The sequence below is a fragment of the Acomys russatus genome, chromosome 19, assembly GCF_903995435.1.
Source record: "Acomys russatus chromosome 19, mAcoRus1.1, whole genome shotgun sequence".
NCBI classification, from domain to species: Eukaryota; Metazoa; Chordata; class Mammalia; order Rodentia; family Muridae; genus Acomys; species Acomys russatus.
Window position 1 is genome coordinate 20,136,046 of NC_067155.1, and position 12,092 is coordinate 20,148,137.

A 12,092-nucleotide genomic window follows, 5' to 3' on the forward strand; every position below is an offset into this window, starting at 1 on the left:
GTCCCCACACAGCAGGCAGCCTGCTTGCCCTCCCTGCCTGTTCCCCACCTCCTCAAGCCACAGACCCGAAACCTCTTTCAGGCAGGGGCCACACTGGTTGTGCTTGGCCAACGGGCCTTACTCTTCCTTTTTGGTCTTCCCTCATCTGTCTCTGACCCTGTCTCTCTGCTTCTGTCTCTCTCCATCTTCTTGCCAGCTCACTGTATTGCTCCCTGCCTCTCCCTCAAAGGTTTCCTCACAGCTCTCAGAGAATAGCAAGTCCCTAACCCTACCATCCAGTTCCCTAACCCTGTGGATCCCAAGGCCACCTTCAGGATTGCTGTCCGGACTCTTGCCTAGAGTCACAGCACTAACCAAGCTCCTGAGCAACTTCATCAGCTCCTGGTGGTACCCTTAAATGTGGCAGAGACCTTGGATCTTTGCTGGGAAGCAGGGTCCCCAAGAAACAGCACGAGGTCCTGGGATTGGGTTTGCAGGCGTGTGTGTGTGTGTGTGTGTGTGTGTGTGTGTGTGTGTGTGTGTGTGTTGGTGTTGGTGAGCTGACGATGCTAATGAGAGAATAGAGACTCGAGTCCAAGAATCTTTATTTCATGAACAAAAACTACTTCTGTAAAGAGAGGAGGCCGAAGGGGCCCTTCCCAAGAGACCACAATTGAAGGCTGGTGAGAGAGGGTGGATGGGCCAGGGCTAGGAGGTGTCACAGGGAGGGAACCCCAGGTCCAGCCAGAGGAAGTAGAGGGGAGGTGAGGCCCAGAACCCCCTGCCCACTACTGTCCCTGTCCCCGCCCCTCTTGACCCCATCAAGCAGGGGGGGGGGGGGGTTGTGCCCAGCTGGCCTGGCAGTGCGTGTGGGAAGTGGCCTATGTGCAAATCAGCAAAAAGAAGGGGCGGGGCCTGCCCCCTCGCCTCACCGCCCCTTCCCCAAACAGGCAGCAAAAGCAGGGTAGGGCGGCCATATTGCTTCACCCATCATGCATAGCGGTGGGAGGGTGGGTGGGAGGCGGTGGGTGAGGTGGGATCAGTCCTTGCCCGCTCCCACCCTGGTGGCTCCTCTGCAGGACTGTGAGGCCGGGGAGACCGATGGGCTGATCCCCACTGCAGGTGGGGCGGGTACCCACCAGGGGCTGATCCCCACTGCAGGTGGGGAGGGTACCCGTAGGGGCTGGCTCTTCCTTGAGGCAGAGCCCAGGACCTGCAGGGTAAGGAGAAGTGGAGACTTGAGAGAGAGAGACAATCCCTGAATCTTCCTGGGTGGCGAAGGCCAGACCCATCGGGTCCATCAGTCTTACCAGCGCTATTCAGCCACCTGGACGCCTGTACAATTTTCTTTGCTCTCGGATGTAATGGCCAGGTATTCTGAGCTGTGCAGGGAAAGGCAAGGGTTAGGGTTAGGGGAGGGCTACGGGCTGGCCTGGGCACCCCTAAGTCTGAATGCATGGCCTCTCTCACTACATTCAGGAAGCTCTGGAGGCACAGGGCCTACAAGCTGTAACTCCAAAACCAGGAAGCCTGGGCTCGAATCCCGGCTTTGCTGCCTGGCAGCGGTGTTACCGTTCTTTCCTCATCTGCAAGCACCTACTCTGTTCTGCCTCTGACACAGATACGCCGAGCGACAGATGGCCCCGGGGGGGCCTCGGCTGTCCTCGCCAGCCCCACTCACGCGTTCTCTTGGGCAGCAGCTTCCGTGGCAGCAGCAATTTTCTTGTAGCAGTAGACCATCTCCGCCACGAGCCATATGGTCAACACCACGATGAGCACGTACATCATGATCTCCGACACGATAGACGCCATGTCTCTGTTGGCTGGGGGAGGGGGGTGAGGGGACGTTAAGGAGGTGGCGGAGGCCCCAGCTCAAGAAGACAGAATAGCCCCACTGTGTAGTATGTTTGCCTTGTGAGCTCAGGCAAGTGGTTCAACCTTTCTGAGGTGTTACAGTTACTGGGACAGCGATCCAGTGCTTGGATAGGCCTAGGGTGAACCTGCCTCCCTGTGGCATCTGTGACATTCAGGAGGGCGCACACACACACACACACACACATACACACACACTGCCTACTAACTGCAAATCAAAAGCTGTGGGTTCAAATCTTGCCTCTGCCAGCTGTGACCTTGAGAAAAATGACTGTCTACGACTCTCAAGTGGGTGCTCTTTCTTAGTACTGTGGTAGTTGGGGCCACAAAGCCGAGTGACTCTAAGCAGGGGAGCCCCTCAGTCGGATACAGATGAAAACACTCAGAGTAGCTGGGCAGAGGCAACAACCGGAGAATGTGGAACATGGCGGCTGGCGTGGATCGTCGTTGGCTGTTTGGGGGAGAGCCTCCCTGCTTTCTGTAGCGCACTGGCCTGCCTCCCCAGCTTCCTTTCATGGGGCCTAAATTTAAACTGTAAAGGGAGTGTGTCCAGCCAGGGGACTGGGAAGGAAGGGCACTTTGGCACACATCCTCAGCTGGATTTGGCAGGTGTCCACCCTGTGTCCCTGGCCCCTCATTGGTAGCCCGGATCTCATTCCCCGCCCCCCACACACTCCCACTGGCCCTTAAAGTCTCCTTTCTTGTGAGCTCTGTGCTTGCCACCCTGCCTGGGTGCTGCTGCTGTTTCTGAGTCTGAGGGAGGGAGGGCAGGGTGCAGGGCTGGATGCTCTCTCATTCATTCATTCATTCATTCATTCATTCATTCAACAGGCACTACCCATGCCATGAGTGACCTCTCTCCAGAAAGGTCTGTGCTAAATTACATTCTTTGTTTGTGACAGGGACTCCCTATGTAGCCCAAGCTGGCCTCCAACTCACAGCCCTCTTGCCTCTGCAATCCAAATGCCAAAAGTGAAGGCACACCACAACCGTATTCAACTTGGTTGTCTTTTATATCTACACCCCGTTTTCCAGACAAGGACTCTGAGGCCCAGACAGCTTGGTGCTGAGCCAAGACGGGCTCAGAGCTAGGGTCTGACCCCAAGCATAACTGTTCAGAGTGCAGGGCAGCTGTCCTGTGGCTAAGACAGGCCCTGGTGACAGCTGATGGTCACCCAGGTGGACTTCACTAAGCTATGGGGCATTTCAGCAGGAGGGACCGTGGGGCTACCCACTTCACAGATGAGGAGGTGAGGGCACACGGAGCAGCAGTAGCCTCTTCCAGGTGGGTCTTTGAGCCCCTCCCCTTTCCTGGGGACTGAATGCAGATAGAACATGCTGGGTGAGAGCTTTACCACTGAGCCACCACATGCCTTTTCTCATGTGATGCCATATTCCCCAGCCTATCCTCGAACTCTCTCTACAGCCCTGGCGTCTGTCTCAGCCTCAGCTGGGATGGCAGGCCAGAGTCTCCACATCTGGCCTTGGCCTTCTTAAAACACCAGGAATCTTCTAAGACTGCCTGTGGGACCACACAGCAGCCCTCTGTGGCCTAGATTCCTCGACAGCCTTAGATGCTGCGGGATTCAGGTCCTCTGGCCTGCCTGCGTGCCACCACTGTTCCCCTGGGTGCCTGGATGCCCGCCCCATCTGCACCTGGTGGCCCCGCTGTATCCTTCCCCAGCTCGTCCCGTCCAGGAAGAGGCCTTCTCAGCTCTTTATCCACACCCTGCTTTTGGATGAGGCTCCAGGTCTATTAAGGGGTTACCAGCAGGAGAGGGAATTGGCTGATGGGTGATGCTAGGAAACACAGTGAGCCAAAGAGTGTGAATGACAGCCAGACCTGGTAGGAGCCAGGAGAAATGGCACATGCCTCTCAGAGGGAGACCGTACATCAAAACGCCAAATTAGGGGCTCAGTTTGCAGAGTGTTTGCCTAGCATGCTAGGAGCCTTGGGCTTGTAAGCCAATGTTCGACAAAATGGGCAAAGTGGCACATGCCTGTAATCCCATGAGGAAGGTTTCAGGAAAGAGAATCAGGAATTCAAGGGCACCCTTGGCTATATAGCAAGTTGGACATTAACCTGGGTAACATTTGACCCTGTCCTTAAAAGCCCCCCCCCCAAAAGCCCAACCAATCAACCAAAACATGGCTAGCCAGGCATGGTGGCACATGTCTTTAGTCCTGGTACTTGGGAGGCAGAAGCAGGTTGATCTCCTGAGTTCAAAACCAGCCTGGTCTACAAAGAGAGTTCTAGGTTAGCCAGGCCTATACAAAGTCTGTCTTCTAAAACCAAAAAACAAACAAGCAAAAATGGGTCACTAACAAAAATAACAATTTGAATACCAACTTGCAATGAAACTCATTAGCTGGAGATGGGTGTGGTGGCGCACATCCTTAGCCCCAGTACTTGGAAGGCAGAGGCAGGTGGATCGCTGAGTTTGAGGCCAGCTTTGTCTACAAAGAGAGTTCCAGGACAGCCAGGGCTACACAAAAAAAACCCTGTGTCCGGGAAAGCAAAACAAACACACGAGTCTTTTAGGTCTATCACGCCCATAATCCTGGCAGTCAGGAGACTGAGGCAGGAGAATTTGTTTGAGCAGGAACATGAATTTGAGGTTAGCCTGACCTACATGGTGGAGAACATGTCTCAAAATAGACACATAAATAAGTAAATAAAAACCAAAAAATAATGAGATGGTTTAGCAGGTTTAAGGCACTTGTGGATCCTCAGGGTCCCCCAGTCTGTGGAAGGAGAAAAAAATGGCTCCCAAAGGTGACCTTCATGTATACATCAAGGCACATGCATGCTGTGTTCTGCTCATACACTTGCAAAATAAATAAAAATATAACAAAAATGTAGGGAAGCTGTACTATGATATGGCGGTAGAAAATACTAGAACATGCTAGATTCTTCTGGCAACATGTGCTCAGCAGCAAGGGTTCTGTGTTCTGAACACAGTCGCTGGTGGAGGCTTTGAGAGTTCTGATAGGGCAGAAAATAGGGATCAAAGCCAGGCTTTGCTGTCACGGTGGCCTGAGCTGGCACCTCTGCTCTGCACAGGGTCCCTGTCCTGAACCCACAGCTTCCCCCCTTGTAAGCTGGCAGGTGTGAGGCCTGGTGTTGGGGTGGCCTTAGCTCTGCTGGCAAAACTCCACTTTCTGTGCCCACCACCCAGCATGGTGACGTCCCCGTGACTCCCTCAGATGCAGCTTTTACTTGCCTTCTGCACCATTTTGATGAGAAACATTAAAAAAACAAAACAAACAAACAAACAAAAAAAACCCTAATTATAAAAAGGATACCGCAGGCTCTGGCTGGTACAATATGGATGCACGCAAGAAACAGACTGGGGAGAGGTGTTAACCCAGGCAGGGCTGGGTTCAAATCCAAGACCCAACAAAGTGACTTGGTCACAGGATCTCACCTCCCTGAGCTTTGGCCTATGGGTCTATAAAATGGGGGTGACAAAACCCTTCCCTCAGATGTGGGTGGGAGGGCCTGGCAGGGGCTTTTTTTTTTTTTTTTTTTTTTTTAGACAGCATTTCTCTGTTATCTTGGCTGTCCTGGACTCACTCTGTAGACCAGGCTGGCCTTGAACTCACAGAGATCCACCTGCTTCTGCCTCCTGGGTGCTGGGATTAAAGGCGTGTGCTACCACACCCAGCTCAGCAGGGTTTTGTTTTGTTTTTTTTTAAAGAAGCCAGAAAATCAAGGTACCAGGCCTGGGATATGAGTGGTGTTATCTGCCCCCAAGGATGCACTTCCCAGACATTGTCAATGCCTCCAGGCTTGGGAAAGCTGGGCACGGGAGTCTGGAAAATTCCAACAGATGTTGATCAGAAGATGGATTAGGGGGACACAGCTGTAGTTCCAGCACTTGGGAGGCTGAGGCAGGAGGATCAAGAGTTGGAGGCTAGCCTGGACTACAAAGCAACACCCTGCCCCAAAACTAAAAAAAAATATGGCTTGGGGAAGAGGTCCAAGGCAGCTAAAAGTAAAATGCTGGCTCCTCCCAGAAACACCATGGGCCTCTGCTCCTCTCACTGTGACCCCCAATAAGGCCTCTAGCCCCACCATTGTTTGGCTTTCGCTGAGAAACATGGTCCTAGGGGTAAGTCTGGGGTTCAGAGATAGGAAAACACCAGTCGGAGGTCACACCGCGTGAGTACAGCCGGATGCACACACCATTTGTCAGGAGAAAGGCCCTACTCTGACCTCCCGTGGGCTGTGTCCTCCCCACTATGGCTGCCGGCGGCTGGCTGGCCTCTGAGTGGCACCACCCTGTCCCCTCCTTTCCATCTGTCCCTCCATCTGGGTTACTGGACAGTGACAAGGCTCGACTCACCCTTGTCCACCACCTCCAGGTGGATCTTCTTGACGACGCTGGTGTTGTAATCGTAATTCTCAAAGAAGAGGAGACGGTAGACGTGGCACTCGTAGTCGCCAGAGTGGTTGTAGGTGACGTTGGTGATGAAGATGGACAGGTCCTGCAGGTCCTTGGTGCCCCGGCTACCGTTCCACACCACACGGCCCTCAAAGCGCTCGTCTTCCTCCAGCTGCAGCACCTCATTCTCATAGCGTAGGATCTTGGGGTGGTTAGTGACGAGTGGGGTGTATGCGTCACTCTCTGGGCCTGTCTTCCATATGTGTCACTGCCATCCTGACCCTCCCAAGGACAGATGATGCATGTATGGGAGCAACATTATGTGTGTGTCTGTGTGTGTGTGTGCGCGCGTGGCCCTGGGGCATTGTAACCTTTGCACATGCTGGGCAGGAGCTCTACCACGCCTCCAGCCCCTCACTGGGGGATTCTAGGCAGGGGCTCTACCACTGAGCCACGCCCCCATTCCCTCTGGGGGATTCTAGGCAGGGGCTCTACCACTGAGCCACACCCCCAGCCCCTCACTGGGGGATTCTAGGCAGGGGCTCTGCCACTGAGCCACACCCAAGCCCCTCACTGGGGGATTCTAGGCAGGGGCTCTACCACTGAGCCACACCCAGCCCCTCGCTTGTGGATTTTAGGTGCGGGGTCTACTCTGATCCACACTTCCAGCTCCTCAGTGTTTAATTTTTGTTAGGGGCTCCATTGCTATGCTCTGCCCCCAGTTCCTTACTCAGGGATTTCAGGCAAACGCTCACTCATTGAGCCATGCTCCCAGGCCATGCTCAGGCATCTTGACTTTAGGCTGTGAAGGATCAGGGAGGTTGAGATCTCGCCTGGGCCCGTGGCAGACCCTGATTGCCCTAGCCCTGAGACACACGATTCCACAGCTGAAGTTGTGCCTGGCCTTTCTAACCTCCTTTCTCTACATTTCTTTCCTGGCCACCAGTCACATTCACAGGTCTCTGCCAGGCACAGCCTCCCTCTCTTACCATAAATACATTTAAAAATACACACAGGGAGTAAAGGGTTACTCTTTGATTTTGCTCTATGACTGTCCAAGACATTTTTGCTGGTGCCAAATAATTCCAGTGGCATTTCCCCCCTACCGGCCGTATGAAAACTGTATCACATTCACTCAACCATCAGACCTTGAAGGCAGAGAGGTGGCTTAGCAGGTAAAGGAGCTTGCTTGCTACCACGCTAATGGACTGAGTTCCATCCTTAGGATCCAGATGATGGAATGAGAAAATGGAGTTCTGCAAGTTGTCCTCTGACCTCCACACACACACAAGCCATGGCTTGTACACACACACACACACACACACACATACACACACACACACCATGGCCCCTCGTTGTCACGGCACCGGGACGCACGCTCAGTGGCTTGCCTAAGGTGGTCAGCAGGCTGTAGTGATCTAAATACAGCTCAGCCAATGCACTCAAACAAGTCAAGCGCATCCCAGCACTCGAGAAGCCGAGGCAGGAGGATTGCCAAGAGTTAGAGCCCAGACTGAGCCACTTAGCAGCGCCCTTTCCTGGCAGCACTAAAAGCGACACCCAAGCACTGCCCCACCCCCACCTCCACCCCCACAACAGCCCAGCCCAGGCACCCACACACACCTTGACAAATTCCTCTGTCCCCTTCTGGCGGAAGGTCCACTCCGTGAAGGTCTCGGCGCTGGTCTCACTACGACGCTTGCAGGAGATGCATAGGATTTTGAAGGTCATCCCGTACACGGCCTCGGTATCGGAGTCCACCTCCACGCAGCCCCCCCAGGCTGAGGACACTGAGGACACAGTGGGCTCAGGTCAGTGAAGCACCTGCCATCTGAGGCAACACTGGGCTCGCTGCCCCACAGAAACCATCTGTTTCCTTCCCACTCTTATTACAAACAGAGGATGCCAAGCCTGTCCCTGTTTCTCACTCTCTGTGTGACCCTGACGAGTCACCCATCTTCTGGGGGCCTCAGTGTCTCATCTTCCTTTCCCTTGCTAGTTGGAAGAAGCTGTCACCTTTATTCCCGGTAGTTGCTAGGTGGAATACGCACACCGGTGGTCCCAGGAAATGATGTCGGTGTGTGAGTTACTCTACTGAAGTGCCCTGGTCCTCAGAAAGCCAACAGCCTTCTAAGTGGTGACTCTAGCATTCCTTGTCACTCCCACCATGAAACAGCTCTGCAGAACCAGCCATGGGTTGAGAGATGGGAAGGCCGTGTGAGGGGGTCCACTCCGGCCATACCTCCTTCTTCCTCCAGCTTCTGTGTACTCCACCCCTCCCTAGCTTCACCATCTTGCCCTGTCTCCTCTTCCTCCCTCACGTCCAGACCTTCAGCCCAAGTTAAAAGCTCTTTGCTGCCTCAGGGCCTTTGCTTCATCACTGTCCCAGGCCCTCGGGTCCCTCCTTCACTCTCTTACCTGTCATCTCCTGCGCCCCACCGCTCATTAGTTAATGAAGTCATGTCTCCAATCTAGCTCTGGGACATTTCCTTGTCCCCCCACCCCCACCCCGGTCCCCCCAACCCCCTGATCTCTTAGTCTGCAGGGTTGTCTAGGTCTCCTCGGTATTTCCCTGAAGGTCCCAGAACCATCGCGTTCCTCACTCTGTCTTCCCATCCTTGTATGTCTCACCTTTACTTTTACTGTTGTTGTAAACTGCATCTGGTAGGCATTCTGTCCCCGGGGCTGCCTCTCTATCTCCGTCCCTTCTTGGTGTCTCCAGATCTTTCTGCAGCTCTCAAGTTTCTCTGTCTCTGGTTCCCCGGCTCTTAACTCTCTCCCTCCAACGTCCCTGTCTGCCTCACTCACTCGGTTTGCCTGGAGTCCTCCCTCCGTATCCATCCCTCTTGGTTTGTCTCTCGGGGCTTCAGTCCCCGGGCGCCGCCTTCCCCCATCCCTCACGCGGCTGTGGGTGTCACATTGCAGCCTGCGGGACTCTGCGAGCAGCTGACTCCGCGTCTCCTCGCCCCCGGCCCGGCGCCCGCAGCGGCATCACCGTGCCAAGTGTTCCCCTTGAGAATCCCTGCATCTCCCCGATCCTCTCTCACGTCGTCCAGGGTCCCGCGACCCCAACGACCTCGCACCGCGCACAACTTCTCAGGCTGGGACTTGGCGGGGCCGGGCCGCGCGGGCGGGGGGCGTCCCGAACGCCGATGGCGCGTGTCCCCCCCAGCAACACTCACCCAGCGCCGCGCCCACCACGAGGGTCAGCAGCGTCCCCATGGCTGCGCAGGGCGGCGGGTGCGCAGAGCGCGGCGGCAGGCGATGGGCCCTGGCGGCGACTGGCCCGGGCGCGGGCGCGGCAGCTGCGGCTGGGGGGGCGCGCCCCCCCGCTCCGGTTACCGCCGGGGGCTCAGCCCCGGGGCCGGGAGAGCAGGCATCCCCGCCGCGCGGCGGGAGGCTCGGGATGCTGTGTGCGCGCGCGCCACAGGGCGCATCCAGGCTGCTACGACCCCTGCTTGGCTCCGGACGCAGCTAGCGCTCGGGCTACCGGTGCTGGGGCGCGGACCGCGGGCTCCTGCGCACTGCAGCGGCGGCCCGGGAGGGAGGAGGGAGCCGGAGGGGGGAGGAGGGAGCGGGAGGGGGCGGGATGAATCACTGCGGGGGGAGGGCGCGGCCGCCCAGCCTTTGCCGCAGCGGCCCGGGAGGCGCCGGGGCACCGGTCTCTCTGGTGGCACCGCTGCTTCTGCGCACCTGATGTGTGGCCTGGGTCACTATGACAAGGCAAGACTCTCTGGAGTGAAGGGACCTTTTCCCCGTCCTCTTTCGAGAAAGGTCATCTCCAGACACCCAAGAGGACTTCGAGGACAATTTTGGGGACCAGTTTCCGTCTTCTTAATTACGGAGGTCAATCTTTTCGAGTTCGTGGAGGGGATGAGGCTGATACATCCGAAGGACCTACTTCTGACATCTGAGATCCCTCGGACTGGAGGTCATTGAGCCAAGACCTAAGAGACCATGGCGGGGTGAAGGGGTCAGGATAGGGCTATGTAGAAACCTCCAGACTTTATCCAAGCCGAAAGGGTAGCTTGGCATCCCACAGCTCTGGGGGTCAGAGGTGCCAGGTTTCAAAAGGGCCATTCCCGAGATCCCCCGCTGCGACTCTGACGTCATCTTCCCAGCTCTCCTCCCACTCCACGGTCCACCAGTCCCCCACCCCCAGCACACCAGCTCATCGCTGCTTCAAGGCCTTTGCCCTACTTCCATGCAGCCTGGACACCCCCACCCGAGTCCCCGCCTACTCTCCCCAGGTGATTGAAGCTGTTTCGAAGCTCAGGGCTCCAATGTCACCTTCACAGTATTTTCTGTGCCCATTTTGAGTAATCTGCCTCCCTCGGTGCTTACTGGACCATCTTGGTTCTTATTTACCTTGTCGGGACAGTAGTTGGTACCTAATATTGTGGGATTTTGTTTAGGTTTTGATTATATTTTATACTCTGTGTGTGAGAGACTATACACCCATTCGGAGGCTCACGTGTGAACTCCTTGGGGCAGTTGGTCCTGTTCCTCAGTTTGCGGGTCCTGTGTTGAACTAAGCTAGCACCTTTAACTACTATCTCAGCAGCCACTTTAGGTTTTCTAGAGACAGGATTTCACTGTGAGCCCAGGCTGACATCTACCTGGTGGTCCCCCTGCTTCAGTATGTACCACGTTTGTATTCTTTTATATGATCTGTCTGTCTGTCACCTGTGCCTCCCCAGGGTGAGGACGCTGTCCTGTGTTCCAACAGGTCCCCAGCACCTTGACTTCTGCTTGGGCTGTTATAGGGCTCTGGGCCACCAGGACCAAGGCGGGAGGGAGACTTGGCAGGGGGTGGCTGGCCCTGTCCTGGCTTCCAGTTCTGCTTGAAATAAGGTCTCAGAAAAGCCACAGCATGGGACAGGTCCAGGATGTAGTGGCAAGTAGCCAGGGACACCAGACACCTTTGTGGTCTGGGCTTTTACGCCAGCACCTCCTAAGCTGTGAAATTCCTTGTGCAGAAAATAACCCTTTTGCAGCTCCAGTGGCCCTGGTGGGGGCTGGGAGGAGGAGGTGCAGGGAGGACAGGCCCTAGCAATGGACAGGGGTTGTCCTCTCACAGCCCTGTCTGAGGAGCCCTGCAGTGGTGGAGGCAGAGCAACCTTTTACTCTATCTAATGAGCTGAATTCTTCTTTCTCCGTGGCACTGTCCTTCTGCCCTGTTTGCAGGTGTGAGCCAGCCGCGATGGACACAGGGCTGGCTTTGCCCTTTGCTTGTCCCCATTTCCATCCTCATCACAGCCTGGCATGTGACCTTCCCTTCTAGACTGACGCTCCTCCTTCCCTTTGGCCTCAGCTCAGGGTTTAGAAGTGGACAATGCTGGGCTCTCTAACTGCACCAAACATGGTCGATAGGGAGGCGGTTGGTTCCGGGAGGGATAGCGGCTCTGTATAAATCTAAAGAGCTGGGGCTTGGAGAGATGGTTCAGTGGTTAAGAGCTCTTGCTGTTCTCGCAGAGGACCCAGACTTGGTTCCCAGCGCCCACATGGTGGCTCACAACCATCCAGAACTTCAGTTCCATTGGGGGGGGACGTTTCCAGCTCTGAGGACATGGTGCACATCAGACATGCAGGCAAAACACGCATCCATACACACAAAGAATAAATCCAAAACAAAAAGTTAAACCTGGAGATATCACGGGGGATGCCTGGGGTCTGCCTCAACGGTAGTCTTGAGGGTGTTTAGGTTTTGTCGCAGAGCTGGCTGATGGTGGAGCACACCTTTAATCCCAGCACTAGGGAGGCAGAGGCAGGCAGATATCTGTGAGTTCAAGACCAGCCTGGTCTACAGAGTGAGTTTCAGGACAGCCAGACCATCGTAGTGGAATCTCACTC

The 12,092-nt window shown here is 55.4% G+C and overlaps 1 protein-coding gene across 1 annotated transcript; it reads right to left on the minus strand.

The window, feature by feature from the left end:
• Positions 1–823: 823 nt before the first annotated feature.
• Positions 824–9,774, minus strand: Scn1b (sodium voltage-gated channel beta subunit 1). The gene is made up of 6 exons (XM_051162751.1): positions 9,422–9,774; positions 7,863–8,029; positions 6,201–6,441; positions 1,661–1,802; positions 1,290–1,361; positions 824–1,192 (listed from the first exon to the last, which is right to left on the minus strand). The coding sequence occupies exons 1-5, from the start codon at positions 9,459–9,461 to the stop codon at positions 1,295–1,297; spliced, it is 657 nt and encodes a 218-aa protein (XP_051018708.1). The 5' UTR covers positions 9,462–9,774; the 3' UTR covers positions 824–1,192; positions 1,290–1,294.
• Between the last annotated feature and the right edge of the window lie 2,318 nt (positions 9,775–12,092).